General features: G+C 67.6%; 12 protein-coding genes across 12 annotated transcripts; 6 read left to right on the plus strand and 6 right to left on the minus strand.

Annotated features, from left to right (window-relative positions):
• Positions 1-1453: 1453 nt before the first annotated feature.
• MICPUCDRAFT_50488 (uncharacterized protein) lies at positions 1454-2200 on the plus strand (the record flags this gene model as incomplete). The annotated part of the gene is made up of 1 exon (XM_003055043.1): positions 1454-2200. One exon carries the CDS (start codon positions 1454-1456, stop codon positions 2198-2200), a length of 747 nt encoding a protein of 248 aa, XP_003055089.1.
• Positions 2201-2321: 121 nt separating this feature from the next.
• Positions 2322-2951, plus strand: MICPUCDRAFT_50489 (uncharacterized protein; the record flags this gene model as incomplete). The annotated part of the gene is made up of 1 exon (XM_003055044.1): positions 2322-2951. One exon carries the CDS (start codon positions 2322-2324, stop codon positions 2949-2951), a length of 630 nt encoding a protein of 209 aa, XP_003055090.1.
• Positions 2952-2999: 48 nt separating this feature from the next.
• On the minus strand, positions 3000-4631 carry MICPUCDRAFT_24370 (uncharacterized protein). Its single transcript, XM_003055584.1, has one exon. It carries the CDS (start codon positions 4622-4624, stop codon positions 3101-3103), a length of 1524 nt encoding a protein of 507 aa, XP_003055630.1. The 5' UTR covers positions 4625-4631; the 3' UTR covers positions 3000-3100.
• Positions 4632-4807: 176 nt separating this feature from the next.
• Positions 4808-6258, plus strand: MICPUCDRAFT_50491 (uncharacterized protein; the record flags this gene model as incomplete). The annotated part of the gene is made up of 2 exons (XM_003055045.1): positions 4808-5758; positions 5866-6258. The coding sequence occupies 2 exons, from the start codon at positions 4808-4810 to the stop codon at positions 6256-6258; spliced, it is 1344 nt and encodes a 447-aa protein (XP_003055091.1).
• A 72-nt stretch (positions 6259-6330) lies between these two features.
• Positions 6331-7392, minus strand: MICPUCDRAFT_50492 (uncharacterized protein; the record flags this gene model as incomplete). The annotated part of the gene is made up of 1 exon (XM_003055585.1): positions 6331-7392. One exon carries the CDS (start codon positions 7390-7392, stop codon positions 6331-6333), a length of 1062 nt encoding a protein of 353 aa, XP_003055631.1.
• A 160-nt stretch (positions 7393-7552) lies between these two features.
• On the plus strand, positions 7553-8410 carry MICPUCDRAFT_61565 (uncharacterized protein). The gene has a single exon (XM_003055046.1). The coding sequence runs from the start codon at positions 7813-7815 to the stop codon at positions 8245-8247; it is 435 nt and encodes a 144-aa protein (XP_003055092.1). The 5' UTR covers positions 7553-7812; the 3' UTR covers positions 8248-8410.
• A 47-nt stretch (positions 8411-8457) lies between these two features.
• On the minus strand, positions 8458-10383 carry MICPUCDRAFT_50495 (uncharacterized protein; the record flags this gene model as incomplete). Its single annotated transcript, XM_003055586.1, has 2 exons — positions 8458-8760; positions 8908-10383. 2 exons carry the CDS (start codon positions 10381-10383, stop codon positions 8458-8460), a joined length of 1779 nt encoding a protein of 592 aa, XP_003055632.1.
• Positions 10384-10503: 120 nt separating this feature from the next.
• On the plus strand, positions 10504-11677 carry MICPUCDRAFT_50496 (uncharacterized protein; the record flags this gene model as incomplete). The annotated part of the gene is made up of 2 exons (XM_003055047.1): positions 10504-11091; positions 11252-11677. 2 exons carry the CDS (start codon positions 10504-10506, stop codon positions 11675-11677), a joined length of 1014 nt encoding a protein of 337 aa, XP_003055093.1.
• A 107-nt stretch (positions 11678-11784) lies between these two features.
• Positions 11785-12501, minus strand: MICPUCDRAFT_50497 (uncharacterized protein; the record flags this gene model as incomplete). Its single annotated transcript, XM_003055587.1, has 1 exon — positions 11785-12501. The coding sequence occupies one exon, from the start codon at positions 12499-12501 to the stop codon at positions 11785-11787; it is 717 nt and encodes a 238-aa protein (XP_003055633.1).
• A 75-nt stretch (positions 12502-12576) lies between these two features.
• MICPUCDRAFT_61568 (uncharacterized protein) lies at positions 12577-13310 on the minus strand (the record flags this gene model as incomplete). The annotated part of the gene is made up of 1 exon (XM_003055588.1): positions 12577-13310. One exon carries the CDS (start codon positions 13308-13310, stop codon positions 12825-12827), a length of 486 nt encoding a protein of 161 aa, XP_003055634.1. The 3' UTR covers positions 12577-12824.
• Position 13311: 1 nt separating this feature from the next.
• MICPUCDRAFT_61569 (uncharacterized protein) lies at positions 13312-13835 on the minus strand (the record flags this gene model as incomplete). Its single annotated transcript, XM_003055589.1, has 1 exon — positions 13312-13835. One exon carries the CDS (start codon positions 13833-13835, stop codon positions 13356-13358), a length of 480 nt encoding a protein of 159 aa, XP_003055635.1. The 3' UTR covers positions 13312-13355.
• A 536-nt stretch (positions 13836-14371) lies between these two features.
• On the plus strand, positions 14372-16056 carry MICPUCDRAFT_50499 (uncharacterized protein; the record flags this gene model as incomplete). Its single annotated transcript, XM_003055048.1, has 2 exons — positions 14372-15724; positions 15835-16056. 2 exons carry the CDS (start codon positions 14372-14374, stop codon positions 16054-16056), a joined length of 1575 nt encoding a protein of 524 aa, XP_003055094.1.
• Positions 16057-16107: the final 51 nt, after the last annotated feature.

Genomic DNA, 16107 nt, shown 5'->3' on the forward strand with positions numbered 1-16107 from the left:
CGCGGCCCCGGCGGCTGCGCCCGCCGCGGCTCCGGCGGCGGCCCCGGCTCCGGCGGCGGCGGCGGCGACCCCGGCCGCGTCGACCCCCTCGGCGGCGGCCGCCGCCACCGCCGGCGACGGCCTCGTCACCGGCGCGGCGCTCGAGGAGACGCTCACGAACATGATGTCCATGGGGTTCGAACGCGAGCAGTGCGTGAAGGCGCGTTCTATCTCACACTGGTCCCCATACGACCCCAATGGCGTGGTGAACGCCGATCCTTAAGGACTTTGCCCGGCGCATCTCTCCGCCCACCCCTCGCTTTCAATCCCCGCCCTCGGCGCCTTTCAACTCCAACTGACGCCTTTCAACTCCACCCCGATATCATCGCTTTAGGCGCTACGCGCGGCGTTTAACAACCCGGACCGAGCGGTGGAGTATCTCCTGACGGGCATCCCGGAGTCCGCGGCGCCGGAGCCCGCGCCCGCGGCGGCGGGCGCGGCGGGCGCGGCGGGCGCGGCGGGCGCGGCCGCGGGCGCGGCCGCGGCCGCGCCGAGCGACGGCGGCGGACCGAACACGAGCCCGCTGAATCTGTTCCCCGAGGGATTCCCCGGCGGCGGCGGCGGCGGAGACGGCGAGGGCGGGATCCTCGACTTTCTCCGCGAGAACCCGCAGTTCCAAGCGATCCGCGCGATGGTCCAGGGGAACCCTCAGATCCTCCAGCCCATGCTCGCGGAGCTGCAGCGGCAGAACCCGCAGCTGTACCAGCTCATCAACGGGAACCAGGAGGAGTTTTTGCAGCTCTTGAACGAGCCCGCGCCCGCGGACGCGCTTCAGAACCTCGCCGCGGGGATGGGCGGCGAGGACGGCGGCGGCGGCGGCGGCGGGCAGCAGATCGTCATCACGGAGGAAGAGAAGGCTGCGATCGACCGTTTGGCCGCGTTGGGGTTTGAGTTCGAGCTCGCCGCGGAGGCGTTTTTCGCGTGCGATAAAAACGAAGAGATCGCCGCCAACTACCTGTTCGACCAGGCGGACTGACGTGCCGATCCGAGCGGCGACCGAGGCGACGCGCGGCCGGCGCGTCGGCCGGCGTCGTCGCGCGCGGGGGAGAGAACGGCGCCGACGCGAGGGTGGCGTGCGGTGCGAGTAAGTAGACAACCTAGTAGAGTTCGATAACACACGATACGATACGCACGCGTCGGCGCCGCGAGATCGCGTTCGACTTTTGCTCGATGGAGATGGACGCAGTACACTCAACGAAAAATGTTGACGATCGCCGCGGTCTACCAGAGCGACGCGCGCCTCCTCGGCGTTCGCGGCGTTCGCGCGCTCCTCGGCGTTCGTCGGCGCCGCGCGAACGCGGACGCGCGCGGTGCGGCGGCGGCGAGGGCGGGGGAGGAGAGAGGAGAGACGCGCGCGCGAAACGTAAACGTCGCGCGCGTCGATCGACGCGAGCGCATCATATAAAAAGACGATATGAACGAGCTCGACGAGCTGCTCAGCGATCTCGACGCCGCGGGCGTCGGGAAGACGTCGTCCGGCGCGCGCGCGCCTCTCGCCGCGCGGCACTCCGCGCCGGTCGCGTCTTCGAGCGCGTACGTCGGCGGCGGACGCGGCCCGGGCGCGGGACCGAGCGTCGCGGCGGGCGGAGGAGGAGGAGGAGGAGGAGGAGGAGGAGGAGAGCGGGGAGGAAAGTCTCCGTTGACGCGCGCGCGGAGCGAGGTGGACGACCTCCTCGCGGACATCGACGGCGTCTTGGGCTCCGGCGCGTCGACGAGCGCGAGGCCGCCGTCGGGACGACCGATTCCGATCGCGCCGCGCGTCGCGGACCGGGGGTCCGAGCGGTCGGCGGCGGTCGCCGTCGGCGGCGGCGGTCGCGCCGGCGGCGTTCGATGCGCGCCGTGCCCGTCCATCGCCGGCGCGCGCCTCCCCCTCGGCGGCCCTTCCTCGCACTTCGACGCGAAAGCCTGCGACGCGATGCGATGCACCGGGTGCGACTTCGACGTCCTGTCGTTCGAGCGCGCGGCGTGGCGAGACGGCGTGGACTACATGTTTTTCCGGAACGCCTACCCGGACGCGGGGAAGTTGTCCGCGGCGACGGCGACGCGACGCGGCGGACGCGCGTACTGTTGTCAGTGCAGCTGGAGGAGCGCGCGGGAGGAGGACGTGGAGGAGATCAAGGCGATGAGCGGGACCCTGCGATGGGTCTGCGGCGGGCACTAGCGGCGGGCGGGGTCGGGAGACGCGTCCTAAATTTATTTTTTTGACCGACGAAAAAAATAAGTTTCTCAAGCCACTGCGGTGATGCGAGTCGCGTCTTTCGTCTCACAACGCGGCGCGCGCCATGGCGACGGCGGTGAACGAGCGCGTGGACGCGCTCCTCGCGAGCGGCGACGCCGCCGCGCACTGCCTCGTCGGCGCGACGTGCGACGACGCGGAGCTCGCGTGCGCGGGCCCGATCCCAGAGGATTGGCCGCGCGCGCTTCAGATCCTCGGCCACCTCGCGACGGGCGCGCTCGTCGAGGCGCACCTCGCGTGGTGCCGCGTCCCGGAACCCCTGCGCGCGTCCGACGCCGAGCTCGTCGCCGCGAAAGCGCTTCTGGACGCGCTGCGCCGCCGCGACCTCGCGGGGCTCCACGCGCGCGCGGACGGCACGTCGTGGAGCGCGCGCGCGGCGCCGATCGTCCGCGCCATCGCGAGCGACGCGCGCGAGCGCGCGCTAGATCTCATCGCTCGCGCGTACACGACCGCGAGCGTCGCGCACGTCGCGGCCGCGCTGGGGACAAGCGCGCCGGACGCGATCGCGCGGTGCGCCGCGCGCGGGTGGGGGGTCAGCGAGGACGGCGCGTGGCTCGACGTCGTGAAGCCGCCGGTGACGGAGAAGCAGAGAGCCGCGATCGACGCGCTGACGTCGTTGACGGAGGTCACGACGCACCTGGGAGACTTCGCGTTGGACACGGAGCAGGAGAGCTGAGCCGAGCGCGCGGCGTTCGAGGAGAGAGAGGAGGAGAGAGAGAGAGAGAGAGTCAGAGAGAATTCTTTCTATCGTAGAGCTAGCTAACAGCGCGTACAACAACGTGTAGTGCATCGCGCGCGACGACGACCCCGTCGTCGTCGCCGCGGTCATCCCTTGACGACGGCGATCGGACGCAGCTTCACCGCTTTCTTCGAGATCCCCGCGTCGTGACACGTGTTCACCACCTCCGTCACGTCCTTGTAACTCTCCGGCGCTTCCTCCATGACGAGCTTCGGGGACGCGACGCGTATGGATATCCCCTTCGTCTTCAAGTTCTCCAGAACCTCGGCGTAGTCGAGCTTGTTCCTCGAGTTGTTCCGGCTCCGCGCCCGCCCCGCGCCGTGGCACGTGCTCCCGAACGTCTCGTCCATCCCCTTCTGCGTCCCCGTGAGGATGTACGAGCACGTCCCCATCGTCCCGCCGATCATCACGGGCTGACCGGTGTATTGATAGTCCACCGGTATCAGCGGGTGATGCGGCGGGAACGCGCGCGTGCTCCCCTTTCGATGCACCAGAAGCGTCTTTAACTTTCCGTCCACCATATGCTCTTCGATCTTCGCGATGTTATGCGACACGTCGTACACCACGTGCATGTCCAAGTCGTCCGGGGTGGAGTCGAACATCTTCGCGAACGCCTGCCGGCACAGAAACGTCATGCTGCTCCGGTTCACCCACGCGTAGTTCGCCGCGCACGACATGGCGCTGAGATAGTTTTGGCCCTCCGTCGAGTTAATTCTCGCGCACGCCAGCTGTCGATCGTTCGTCTCGATCCCGTCCCGCGCCATCGCGCGCTCCATCTCCGTCAGCGCGTCCGTCGCGACCTGATGACCGAGCCCTCTGCTGCCGCTGTGGATCATCACCATGACCTGCCCGACGGCGTCCACGCCCATCTTCTCGGCGGCGTGCGCATCGAAGATCTCATCCACGACTTGAATCTCCGCGTAGTGATTCCCCGCGCCGAGCGTCCCCATCTGCGGGAGCCCGCGCTTCTTCGCGCGCGCGCTGACTTTGTTCGGGTCCGCGGTGAGCATCCGCCCGTACTCCTCGCAGTGCTCTTTGTCCTCCGCCCACGCGTACCCCTCTCGCAGCGACCAGTCCATCCCCATCTCCAGCGCCGACTCCAACCCGGCGGCGGACGTGGGGATGATCCCTTGCGACCCGACGCCCACCGGGATGTGATCGAAAAGCGCCTGCGCGAGCTTCTCCTTGACGTCCGCGACGTCGCTCTCCATGAGGTTCGTCCGCACGACGCGCACGCCGCAATTGATGTCGAACCCGACGCCTCCTGGCGAGACCACCGCGGCGGGATCGCTCATGTCGAACGCGGCGACGTTTCCGATGCAGAACCCGTACCCGCTGTGGACGTCCGGCATCGCGATCGACTTGCCCACGATCCCGGGCAAGCACGCGACGTTCGCGAGCTGCTTCACCGCGGGGAGGAACCCGCCGTGGCCGCCGCTGTCGACGTGCTGCTGCAGCTCCTCGAACATGAGCGTCTCGAGGTGTTTGTTCACGTAGAACGTCCCCGGCACGCGCATGTTGGGAACGAACCCCTCGTTCACGATCCACTGGTTCGCGGAGACTCTCGACAGGAACGCCATCTCTTGTTGGTACGTTCGTCGAGGCGCCATCGCGGCCGGGGCGGCCGCGAGGGGCGCGGCGTCCGGGCGCGCGGCGGCGGCGGCGGCGGCGGCGGCGCGAGATGTGTGTGGCGGTGAAAGGAAAACCTGATCGATGAGTTGTTCGTTCGCGTTCTCGTCGTCGTTCGCTCCGAGAGCGAGCCTTCGTCCGTCACAACGACGGCGCCCCGCGCGATGCAGGAGGGCGACGTCGGCGTCGCCGCGGTGCCGGTGAACGGCCGGCGGCTCCCGCGCGGCGAGTCCGACGTCCTCCCCGCGCCGAGCGTCCTCGGCCGCGGCTGCGAGACGTGCGACGCGTCGCTCGGAAGGATCGTGCTCTTCTTCGCCTATCGCAGACTGCGAGACCCGTCCGGCGTCGTCGACCGCCTCCGAGCGACGTGCGAGGCGCACGGCGTGACGGGGAAGATTCGCGTGGGCGCGGAGGGGATCAACGGCACCGCCGCGGGGTCGATCGCGGGGATCGACGCGCTGAGACGCGCGTGCGAGAACGACGAGGACGAAGGGCTGCGCGACGCCGCGAGGTCCATCGACTGGAAGCCCACGCCGGGGTGCGCGCACCTGTTCGACGCGCTCAGCGTTCGCTTAGTCCCGGAGATCGTCCCGTTCGAGGGCGCGCCGCTACAACTAGGGGCCCGAGATCGATCGGGGAGGAGGAGGAGGGTGGAAGAGCGAGAGGAGGCCGCCGACGACGCCGCCGCCGCGACGCCGCCGCCGCCGCCGCCGACGCGCGGTTGTCCGATCGCGTTCGTCGACCCGCTCGACTTCCACCGCGCCGTTCTGGCGTCCTCCGCGACGACGTCCGCCGCCGCCGCCGCCGCCGACGCCGAAGCCGACGACGCCGATGTCGTCGTGTTGGACGTGCGGAACTGGTACGAGTCTCGCGTCGGGCACTTCGACGGCGCGCGTCTCTTGCCGCTGCGACGATTCGGACAGCTCCCGGAATATTTCGACTCGCGGTGTCCTCCGGACCTCGTCGCCGGGAAGGAGGTGTACATGTACTGCACCGGCGGGATACGGTGCGAGAAGGCCGCGGAGTACCTCGCGGGGCTCGCGCCGGGGCCGGACGGCGCGCCGAGGGCGCCGAGGGCGGTGAAGAAGCTCCGAGGCGGGATCGTCGCGTATCAGGTGCGTTCTATACAAACGTTTTTCACCCATCGCTCGGTTTCAATACTGTATTTGATCGCGTGGGTCCCTTTCAACTGACCGGTGAACTAATTTTGTGTCTTACTCAGCGAGACGTCGCGGACGGCGAGGGGCGCGAGCGCAGCGCGTTTAAAGGCTGCAACTTCGTGTTCGACAAGCGCGGCGCCGTCCGGGTGACGGACGACGTCGTGCCGTCCGCGTGGTGCGACGGCTGCGGCGTCGAGAGCGACGCGCTGGGGAAGTGTCGAGGGTCGGGGTGTCACGCGATTCTCGTCGCGTGCGCGTCGTGCGCCGCCGCCGGCGTGTACTGCTGCGCGGCGTGTCGCGCGCAGGACGACGACGCGGCGGCGGCGGTGGCGGCGGCGACCGATGGGTGCGGGAATAAGAAGCGACAGAGGCGGAAGCCGTGCGACTGCGACGGGTACGCCGCGCGCGAGCGGCGGCTCCTTCCTCGCGCGCCGACGACCGAGGATGCGACGTGAAACCGGACTAGTCTAGCAGCTAGAGCGACTACTATAACACATCGCGCGACAGATGTCGCGCCCGCGACCACGCTACTCGACCGCCGCCGCGGCCGGCCTCAGCGCGAGAAAGTCGCCCATCCCCGCGGCGAGCCCCGGGGTCCACTTCCTGCGCTCGAGCAACCAGCCCGCGTCCGCGTACTCCGACTCTCTCCGATTGCCGCACCGCGACGCGTCCATCTCGCACAGCGAGAGCCACAGATCTTCCGCGCGCGCGGCGTCGCCCGCGACCCAGTAACACGCCACGAGCGCGGCTCGCACGTCGCTGGAGTACAGCTGGCGGCTCAGCGTTTCGAGTTGGCGGCGCGCGGCGGCGACGTCGCCCGTCTCGAACGTCGCGAACGCGGCTTGCGCCTCGGCGATTTTTTGCTCCTTTCGCGCGCGCGCGTCGGCGAACGCGACCGCGGCGGCGGCGTAGTCCCTCCGCGCGTCGTCCCACCGTTCCAGCCGTTTGTACGCCTGCGCGCGCTCGAACAGCGGCACCGCGGGGCCCGCGCCGCCGGGTTTGGCGAGCTCGAGACACGCGCCGTAGTCGTCGATCGCCGACTCGTACAACGCCGTCGCCGCCGCCGCCGTCGCCGCCGCCGCCGCGAGGCCCTCGAGCGCGTTCGCGCGGCCAAAGTGCGCGCCGCTCGCGCTCGCGCCGCGCGGGTCCGCCTCCAGCGCGGCGTCGTACGCGCGCATCGCGCGCTCGTACGCGTACGCGTCCACGCGGACGTCGCCGAGAAGCTTTAGGAGCGCGGCTTTCGACGACGCTTCGAGATCGCGATCGTCCGCGACCGCGACCGCGCGCTCGAGGACCGCCTCCGCGTCTTCGAGCCCGCCCGCGCCGTACAGCTCGCGTGCGTCCGCGAGCGCGTCGGCCGCGGACGCCGCGGACGCCCGGGGAGGACGAACCGGAGCCGTCGCGAGCGCGAGCGCGGCGAGGAGCGCGCGGCGGCGAGACGAGACGCCTCGGTCGCCGACCACGTCGGACGGCGCCGACGTGGAAGAGGACGCCGTCGCCGCGGCGTGTCGACGCCGACGAGCCGCCGCCGACGCCGACGACGACGCGAGACTCGTCGGCGCGCGAGCGGCGACGAGTCTCGACGACATTCTTCGTCGTCGCGCTCGGCCGAGTGCGGCGCGCGCGCGTCGCGTCGTTCGCGAGTCCGTTTCATCAGTATCCGTCCGAGAAAAATAATATCTGAGATTCAAAACTCAATTGTTAACTCACGAGCCCCCATACACTCGCCCGCGCCCGCGCCCATGCCGCCGAAGAAGAAGACCGCCACCGGGCCCGCCGCCGGAGGCGTCGCGAAGAAGAAGAAAGCAGCCCCCGCGAAGGCCAAGAAACCGGTCGACAGCGCGAAGAAGCCCGAGCCCGAACCGAAAGATGAGATGAAGCGCGTCGCGTTCGACGTGAAGACGCTGCTTCGCCAGTACGCGAATCTCCAATACACGTTCAACGCGCTCATGGACCGCTAACGATCGCTTCAAGAAATAGACCCGGAGGAGTACGCGGACCAACCGGAAATGATGGTGAACGGCGTCGACATGGCGGAAGACATCACGGTCATTGACGGGGGGACGGCGCCGTTCGCGATCGACTCGGACTGCATGCTCTTTTTCTGGCTCGTCAGTAGGCTATCTTCGGCGTGCGACAGCGGGACCATCGCCGGCGACGCGCAAAGGCTCGAGGCGGTGTTGACCGGCGCGCTCGAGGACATCAAGAACACGACCGCAGCGTGGACGAGGAAGCGGTTCGAGCTCATGACCGGGCTCCTCCTCGCGATCGTGACGGGCCCGAATCACGCGCTCGACGGGTTCATCGACCGCGGGTTCGAAGCGCCGAAATTTTTCCGAGACCTCGCGACCGCGTGGCGACAGCTGTTGAACCCGAACGGTCGCGCGGGGACGGACGGACCGAAGAGGCTGAAAGAGGACGGCGTGACCCCGGACATGATGTGATACGCGAAAGAAGACCTCAAAAATCTGAAAGAGTACCTCGAGTCGGGGAACGCAGGCGGCGTCTCGATGTTCGGAGGCGGGCCGCAGAAGATCAAGTTCGCCTGTGACCCGGCGGCCCGGTGACTTCCTTCATCATCACGGGAAATGAACCTAAACGAAAGCGAAGACGACTGACTTCGACCGCGCGCGCCCGCGACCCCCGCCCCCGCCTCACGCCCCTCCCATCGCGTATCTCGCGATCATCTTCCTCGCGGGCGCGAACGCGTTCACCCCCGCGAGTCCGATCCCTCTCCCGAACGCGATCGCCGGGCTCCGCGCGGAGAAGAGTCGGTGTAACGCGTCCAACGCCGCCATCATCGGCGCGTTGGCGCCCGACGCGTCCTTCGCGTACTTCCGGAGCGTGGACTCCGCGCCGACGTCGCCGCCGACGGCCGCCGCCGCCGCGAGCGCGTCGGATAACAGCCGCGCGTCGCGGATCCCCAGGTTGACGCCCTGGCCGCCGAGCGGATGGACCTGAGGGACGTTCCGTACAAAGCGACGTCGGGGTGAAGGTCATAGGCGTCAGAAGCGGAGTTGAAAGGCGTCGAGGTCGGTGATTGAAAACGTGGGACCCTAGGCGGAGAGAGACGACGGGAAAACTCCTTAAGTATCGGCGTTCACCACGCCGACGCGGTCGTATGGGGACCAGTGTGAGATAGAACGCGCCTGATGCGCGGCATCGCCGACGAGCGCGAGCCGGCGAAGCGAGTACCGCCCGGCCAGCCGCGTCGCGAGCGGGAACGCGCCGCGCGCGCCGCTCGCGCCGACGACCGCGGGCGGGAGCTCGAACGCCGGCGCGGGGGACGCGGCGGCGACGCCGACGCCGCGCAGCGCGAGCTTCGACGCCGGTCTCAGGAGGCTGTCCACGAACGACGTCTGAAGCCGGTCGAAGTCCGAGCGTCCGACGTTTTCCGCGCCGCCGCCGTCGTCGGCGTCGGCGTCGGCGGCGGCGGCGTCCGACCCCCACGCCGGCGACGTCTTCACCGCGTACTTTCCCTCCGAGCGCAGCGCCGCGTGCACCTCCGCGGCGAAGTCTTCGTCGGACAGTTTGCACAGACGATCCGCGTCCTCGTTCGTCGTCGTCCAGACCACGTTGCTCAGGCCGCCGCCGCCGCTGCCGCCGCCGCCGCCCGCCGCACCCTCGTCCCCTCCTCCCTCCCCGTCGCCGGTCCCCTCCCCAACGATCGGCAGCAGCGCCAGCGGACCGTTCGGGAGGAACCGCTGCCACGCCGTGTCGTGCGCGATCGCCGTGCGAACCGTCCCGACCGCGGCTTTCCTGTGGTACGACCACCCGGCGACGGTCAAGCCCGCGAGCGTTCGCGTCCGCGACGACGCGCCGTCCGCGGCGACGACGAGCCGCGCGCGGACGCGACGCCGCGCCTCGCGCGCGCCGTCCGCGCCGCCGCCGCCGTCGCCGTTCTCAGCCTTCTTCTTCTTCTTCTTCTTCTTCTTCTTCTTCTCCTCCTCCTCCTCCTCCTCGAACTCGACGCTCGCGAGCGTCCCCGGGTCGCCGCCGAGGTCGAGCGACGCGAGCGACGAAGGCGGAGGAAAGATCACGCCCAGTCGCGTCGCCGCCTCGTGCAACGCGGCGTGTATCACGACGTTCTCCACGACCGCGCCGAGGGCGTCCTCGCCCACCTCGCGCGCGTCGTACCGCACGTGCCCGTTCGACGCGTCGTCCCACACTTGCATCGTCTTGAACGGACGCGCGCGCGCGTTGGAGACGCGATCCCACGCGCCGACGTCGCGGAGGAATCGAATCGACAGCGGCGTCAGCGCGCTGACCCTCGGCTCCGGATGGCGCGACGGATTCGCGTCGAGCCACGCCGAGCTCGGCGGCGGCGCCCTGTCCGCGAGCATGACGCTGAGGTGCGACGTCAGCGGCGTCGAGCGCAGGACGCACGCGAGCGCGGTGCCGACGACGCCGCCGCCGACGATGCACACGTCCACCACGGGGGGCGTCGTCGTCGTCGTCGACGACGACGACGACGCGGAAGACGCCGCGGCCGCGGCGACGCCGCGGACGCCGAGAAACGGCGACGCCCCAGAGGACGACGACGTCGTCGTCGCCGCGGCGAGGACCCTCGCGAGACGCATCGGTCGAGACGTCCCCTTGCGCCGATCCCGCGCCCCGCCCCGCGCGCGAACACGTGTGACGACGACGCGACGTGACGACGACAGAAATCTCTTCCTTCGCGCGGCACTGTCATTCGTTCCATGCGCGCGCTGACGGGGTCGTGCGCGTTCCGCGCGCGCGCGTCCGCGCGCCGCGGCGACCAGTCCGGAACGTCGTCGTCGTCGTCGTCGTCGTCGTCACGACCACCGCGACCGCCGCGCCGCGCGGAGGCGAGCGACGAGCGACGACTCGAGCTCGACCGTCGCTCGTGGACGCTGATCGCCGCGACAACGATCGCGCTCTCGCGGTCGACGACGCCGACGCGCGCCGCGCTCGCGTACGGCCTGAACAAGCCGCCGCCGTCCAACGACGGAGGGTTCTTCGGCCTCGGCGCGTCGGAGAAGCCGCGGCGGAGCTACGCCGAGATCATGGCCGCGAGGGAGGAGGCGGAGAGAAGGCGGGAGGAGCTCGAGGCGGAGGCGAACCCGGGCGTTCTGGTCACGATGGACAGCGGGCTGCAGTATCGAGAGATGGACGAGGGCAGGCCGAGCGGCAAGGTCGCGGCCAAGGGCGACGAGATGTTCGTGCTGTACAAAGTCTTTCGACTCGCCCCGGGGGCGTACTTCAAGTACAGCAGCGGCGGGACGCCGATCTTGATGTTCTCGCAGGGGTACGGATACGAAGGCCAGGTGCGCGCGCGCGTCCGACGTCCTTCCATCCGTATCCGCATCCGTCTCGACCGCGCGGTCGGCCGCGTCGGCGCGCGCGACGAAACCCTCACCGATCGAATCGAATCATCGAACCAACCGACCAATCATCTTCCCTCCTTCCTTCCGCGCGCGTCGACAGGACGACGTCGGCGAGCCGTACGTCTTCGCGCTGGGCTCCGACGGGATGCCTCGAGGCGTCTCGCCCGCATTGTACGGGATGCGAGAGGGCGGGAAGCGAAGGATACTCGTGCCCCCCAACGCGGGGTGGGTGAACGACGACGTGAAACCGAGAGCGCCGTCGTTCGGCGCGAGTCGGCGGCTCGCGAACCACCGCGAGGAGCCGCTGCTCGTGGAGGTGGACGTGTTGAGGATACGTAAAGCGAACGAGCCGGCGAGCGGGGAGGAGGACGACGACATCTCGGACGCGGCGGACGGCGGGCTGGGGTTCAAGCTCCCGGCGCCGCCGTCGCCGTTCCGGGACAGGCTCGGGGAGACGCGGGAGACCGCGGAGGCGAGCGGCGACGCGGGCGCGGGCGAGGTCGAGGACGAGCCGCTCGCGGTGTGATGGACGAGCGCGCGAGACGCGCGGGCGCCGGCGCGTCGCCGCCGGCGTCCGTCTGGTCGACGACGCGTTAATTACATTTTATACCTTTGACGCTCGCGAAGAGTCGTCTACGAGGGCGCGGCGCTCCCGCCGGTCGCCTCCCCCGGCTTGAGCTGTATCGCGCACACCGACGTCTTGTACTGCCCCGCGCTCGGGCCGTCGTCCTTCGAGCTGCTCGCCGTTCGCGTGCTGTACGACACGTAGAGCACGACGTCATTGGCCGCGTCGAAGACGCGGCGAACCTTCAAGTTTTTCTGGTTGAGAAAATTGATGTTCTTTCGCTCGCTGAAGAGCTCCTTGCCTTGGAATCCGGCGATGTCGCCGTCCACGCGCACGGTCTCCGCGCGGACGCACCCCAACGACGTCTGCGACGGCTCCGTGAAGAAGTCCCCGCTCTTCGCTTTCGCGCTGAGGCTTCTGGAGAAATCCGAGAGGTATAACGTCACCCCCGAGACGTCTGGGTCTCTCAGCGCGACCACGTTGACAGCGTCTTTGAAGACGATCCCGGACGCGTTGAACTCTGCGATCGTCGTCGACTCCGCGCCCGCCGCGACGGACGCGAGCGGGGAAGACGCGAGCGCGAGCGCGCACGCGGCCGCGCACGCGGTCGCTCTCGCGCGACGCGTCGTCGTCGCGTCGTCGCCATCCTCGGGTGATGATGACGTTGATCTCGTCGACGCGCGCTCGCGCGGCGTCGTCGTCGCGCGGACGGAGACGGGCGCGCGAGCGCGACGCGTCGTCGCAACGACGACGACGCTCCTCGAGGCGACGACGTGCGCGGACATCGCGCCGGGCGCGAGAGAAGTGACCAGGGACGCGAACGGAAGGGTCCGTCAGCTGGTCCGAAAACTTTCGACGTTTTACTTGCAGGTGTAAATTAGATTAGATGTAAGTTAGTCTAGTGTTGTCAACCTGCAACGCTACGAACCCCAGGCGACCCCGCGGTCACCCCCGCGGTCACCGCCGTAACCGCCGACTCAACATCTTATACCTCGCCTCGTTTGACTTTCCCATCTTCTTCTTGTATTTCTCCTCCAAGCTCTTGGTCCAGTCGCGAAGCGAGAAATCTTTCCGGTTGAATATGAAGTACACGTACATGAGCAAGCTGTTAAGCATCCCGAGGAAGAACGCTATCGGCTCCATGACGTCCCACGACAGCTCGAAATACGTCAGCCGCAATAACACCCCGAGCTGAAACACCATGGCGAGGAAACCGACGGCGACGACGCCGTTCGTCTTGAACCGCGCCGACTGCACCGCTTTTTCGTACTCGTTTTTCATCTCGTCGTGATCGAGCTCCAACTGCGCGAGCTCTTCCTGGGTGAGCCCGAACACGCGCGCGGGGACGCGCGGTAACATGCGCACGACCTCTTTCGTGATCTCCGCGGCGTCGAGGTACACGACGCCGTGCAGACGCAGGATGATGCCAGCCTTCTCGAGCGCGTCTGAGATTTCGATCTGTTCCTCGTTCGTCGACACGCCGTGCTCGACGAGAATCTCGAGAAACTCGACGTCCGTGATGTGATCGTGCGTCAGCTTCCGTTCGATGAGCGCCTCGTTCACGGCGACGGACCTGACGTTCTATAAGATTCATCGCGCGGGCGGCGGCGGGCGGGCGGGCGGGGCGGGGAGGGGGGGGTCAGACGGGGCGGGAAAACGAGGAAGGAAGGGATGAATGAATGATTGAGAATGTTGAACGCGAGAGAATCGCGAAGGGACGCACCCCGAGGAGCGCGGCGAAGATGTTCTCGTTCACGCCCTCCCGCAGGAGGAGGTCCTTCTCCCTGCGCGTTTTTTTCTTCTTCTTCTCCTCGTCATCATCCTTACTCTTCTTGTCGCCCTCGACGACGGCGGAGGACGAGAAGTCCCTCGGTCGCGCCGCGCTCGACGCGAACGACGAGCGGTGTCCGTTCGACAAAATATATGACCGCCGCTCGGCGGACGGGCGATTCCACCAACCCTCGTCGCCTCGCGCGCGCGCGACCGAGACGATCCCTCGCGCGAAGAGCGGGGTCGAGCTCCGCGACGCGCACGCGATCGCGTCCGCCCCGGGCGCGATCGCGGCGCACTGCTTCCATCCCGCGAGCGCGATCGCGCGCAGTCCGCGGCGCGTCGCCATCCCTGTCCGCACCAATCCAAATCAATCAGTCCCTCTCAGCTCAGCAGCGAGCAGGAAACTGCAGGCAGGATTCGCCCCGCGCTTCGAACTCGTCTCTCTCGAGGTCGGACGGAGGACGGACGGGTTCTTCGCGCCGCGCGGGCGACGCGATGCGCGCGGGCGCGACGTTCCCGGGATGTGCCTCGCGCGGCGTCGTGTGACGCGAGCGCGCGCGTCGTCTCGCTGTCGCAACCTATCTAGCTAGCGCGGGAATGCGCGAGAACGCGTGAAGTGCGTTCGTAAATCCGCTCCGTTGTACTACTCGTTTCGCGTACTTTCGTATGGAAATCTAGTTATCACAGCATCATCATCAAATTAAAAACTGCTGTTCGCAGTCCAGAGTCCGTTTGGCGGCTCAGCGTCAGCAGTCACGATTGCATGTGCATGCTGCCGTCCAGTGGGCGGGGCGCGAGAGATCTTCACGGAGACAGAGCGCGCGACTCTCCAGGTCCTCCAGAGTCGAGTAGAAGACCCGCGACCGACGTCGCGAGCGCGTCATGGGGACCGGACGCAAGTTCCACGAGACCGACTCCTGGGCGCTGTTCGTCGGGTTCGTCATCTTCGCCGTGCTCTCCATCCTGATCGAGAAGTTCGTGCACTACCTCAAGCATCGGCACCGGTCGAAGACGATGCAGACGGTGATTCACAAAGCCGAGGAAGAGTTCTTCCTCTTGGGCTCCGTGTCCCTGTTCTTGATGCTGTTCGAGGAGCTCATCCTCGCGAACACCTGCGTGAGCACCGGGACGGTGTTCCACGACGATTGGCAGATGTGCGATACCTATAGTTCGTATTCCAAGCGACGACGCGCGCTCCTCGGGAAAGGGCTGGCGTACGCGGAGGAGAACTGCGCGTACGGGGAAGAACCGTTCTTGAGCGCGAGCACGTTGCACCAGATTCACGGGTTCATATTCTTCATGGCGATCTCGCACATCTCCGCGTGCGCGTTCACGCTGTACCTCGGGCGGAAGCGCGTGAACTTGATGCTGAAGAACAGGCGCGAACACATGGAGAAGACGATGCGGTGCATCGTTCAGGCGACGTCAATGAAGGGCAAGTCGAACGAGAAAGAGACCCCGGGCGCGGACGCGTCCGACGCCGCCGCCGACGCCAACGCCAACGCCGACGCGCGCGACGTCATCGTGCGGATCCCGACGACGAAGCACGTCGAAGCGAAGCACGTCGAAGCGAAGCTCGCGCTGAAAGGCCAGATCGACGTCGTCGAGGACGACAACAAGGGGGTCATGAAGAAGAAGTTGTACGAGCGTCTGTACCCCGGCGAGGATCCCTTTTCTAGGTTCAAAGAGACGCTCGGGATCACGGTCCCGAACACGACGTTGATATGCTTCGAGCTCTTGTTCGTGCGGACGCACAACATTCGCTCGCGGAAGTTTGACTTCGCGCAATTCTTAGAGCACTGCCTCGAGCAAAACCTCTCCGAAACGCTAGGCATGTCCCCCGGTCGGTGGGCGATCGCGGCGGCGTTGATCCTGGCGTGGGGCCCGGCGATATGGGTCACCTTCGGCGTCTCCGCGATGAACTTCTTACTGTGCTGCGCGCTCGCGGTCAAGCTCAACATGACCGTGAAGACGATCCTTCAAGTCGAGGACGAGGGCGGGAAGATGTCCAACGAGGTGTACTGGTTCCGAAACCCGAAGTTCATCGAAGACGCGTTCGTGTTGGCGCTATTTCAGCAGGCGTTCAGTCTCGGCGCGATGGTCTTCGGCCTGTGGGAGGTTGGCTACGGAGACGATTACGAGTGCTACTACGGAGGGCCGGGGACGTATATCCTGAAGATCGCCTTCCTCCTGCAGGCGTTGCTCCTCGGCGGTTACGTCATCCTCCCGCTTCAGGTGCGTCATTCTATACACACGTCGTTCACCCACCGCTCGGTTTCAACACATGATCCCGTGGGTCCCTTTCAACTGACCGATGAACTCGTTTCCCACGGAACGCGCCTCAGGCGGTGACGGCGCAGATGAGCGACCACTTCCGCGCGGAGCTGCTCGGGAAACACACGAAGAAGACGATGGAGATGATCACCGAGCAGCTCGCCAGGCGAAGGAGTAACTTGAAGAAATTCGCGACGCAGGAGGACGTGGTGCTGCACATTCAGAGGTCGTTCCGAGCGCGGCGGGAGAAGCGGATGCTTCAGCTCGCGAGGAGCGCCATCGTGCAGGGGTGAAGGGCGACGTCGACGCGAGCGCGAAGGCGGTCGGCGGCGCGTCGCGGCTGG

Source organism: Micromonas pusilla, assembly GCF_000151265.4.
Source record: "Micromonas pusilla CCMP1545 genomic scaffold MICPUCscaffold_1, whole genome shotgun sequence".
NCBI lineage: Eukaryota > Viridiplantae > Chlorophyta > Mamiellophyceae > Mamiellales > Mamiellaceae > Micromonas > Micromonas pusilla.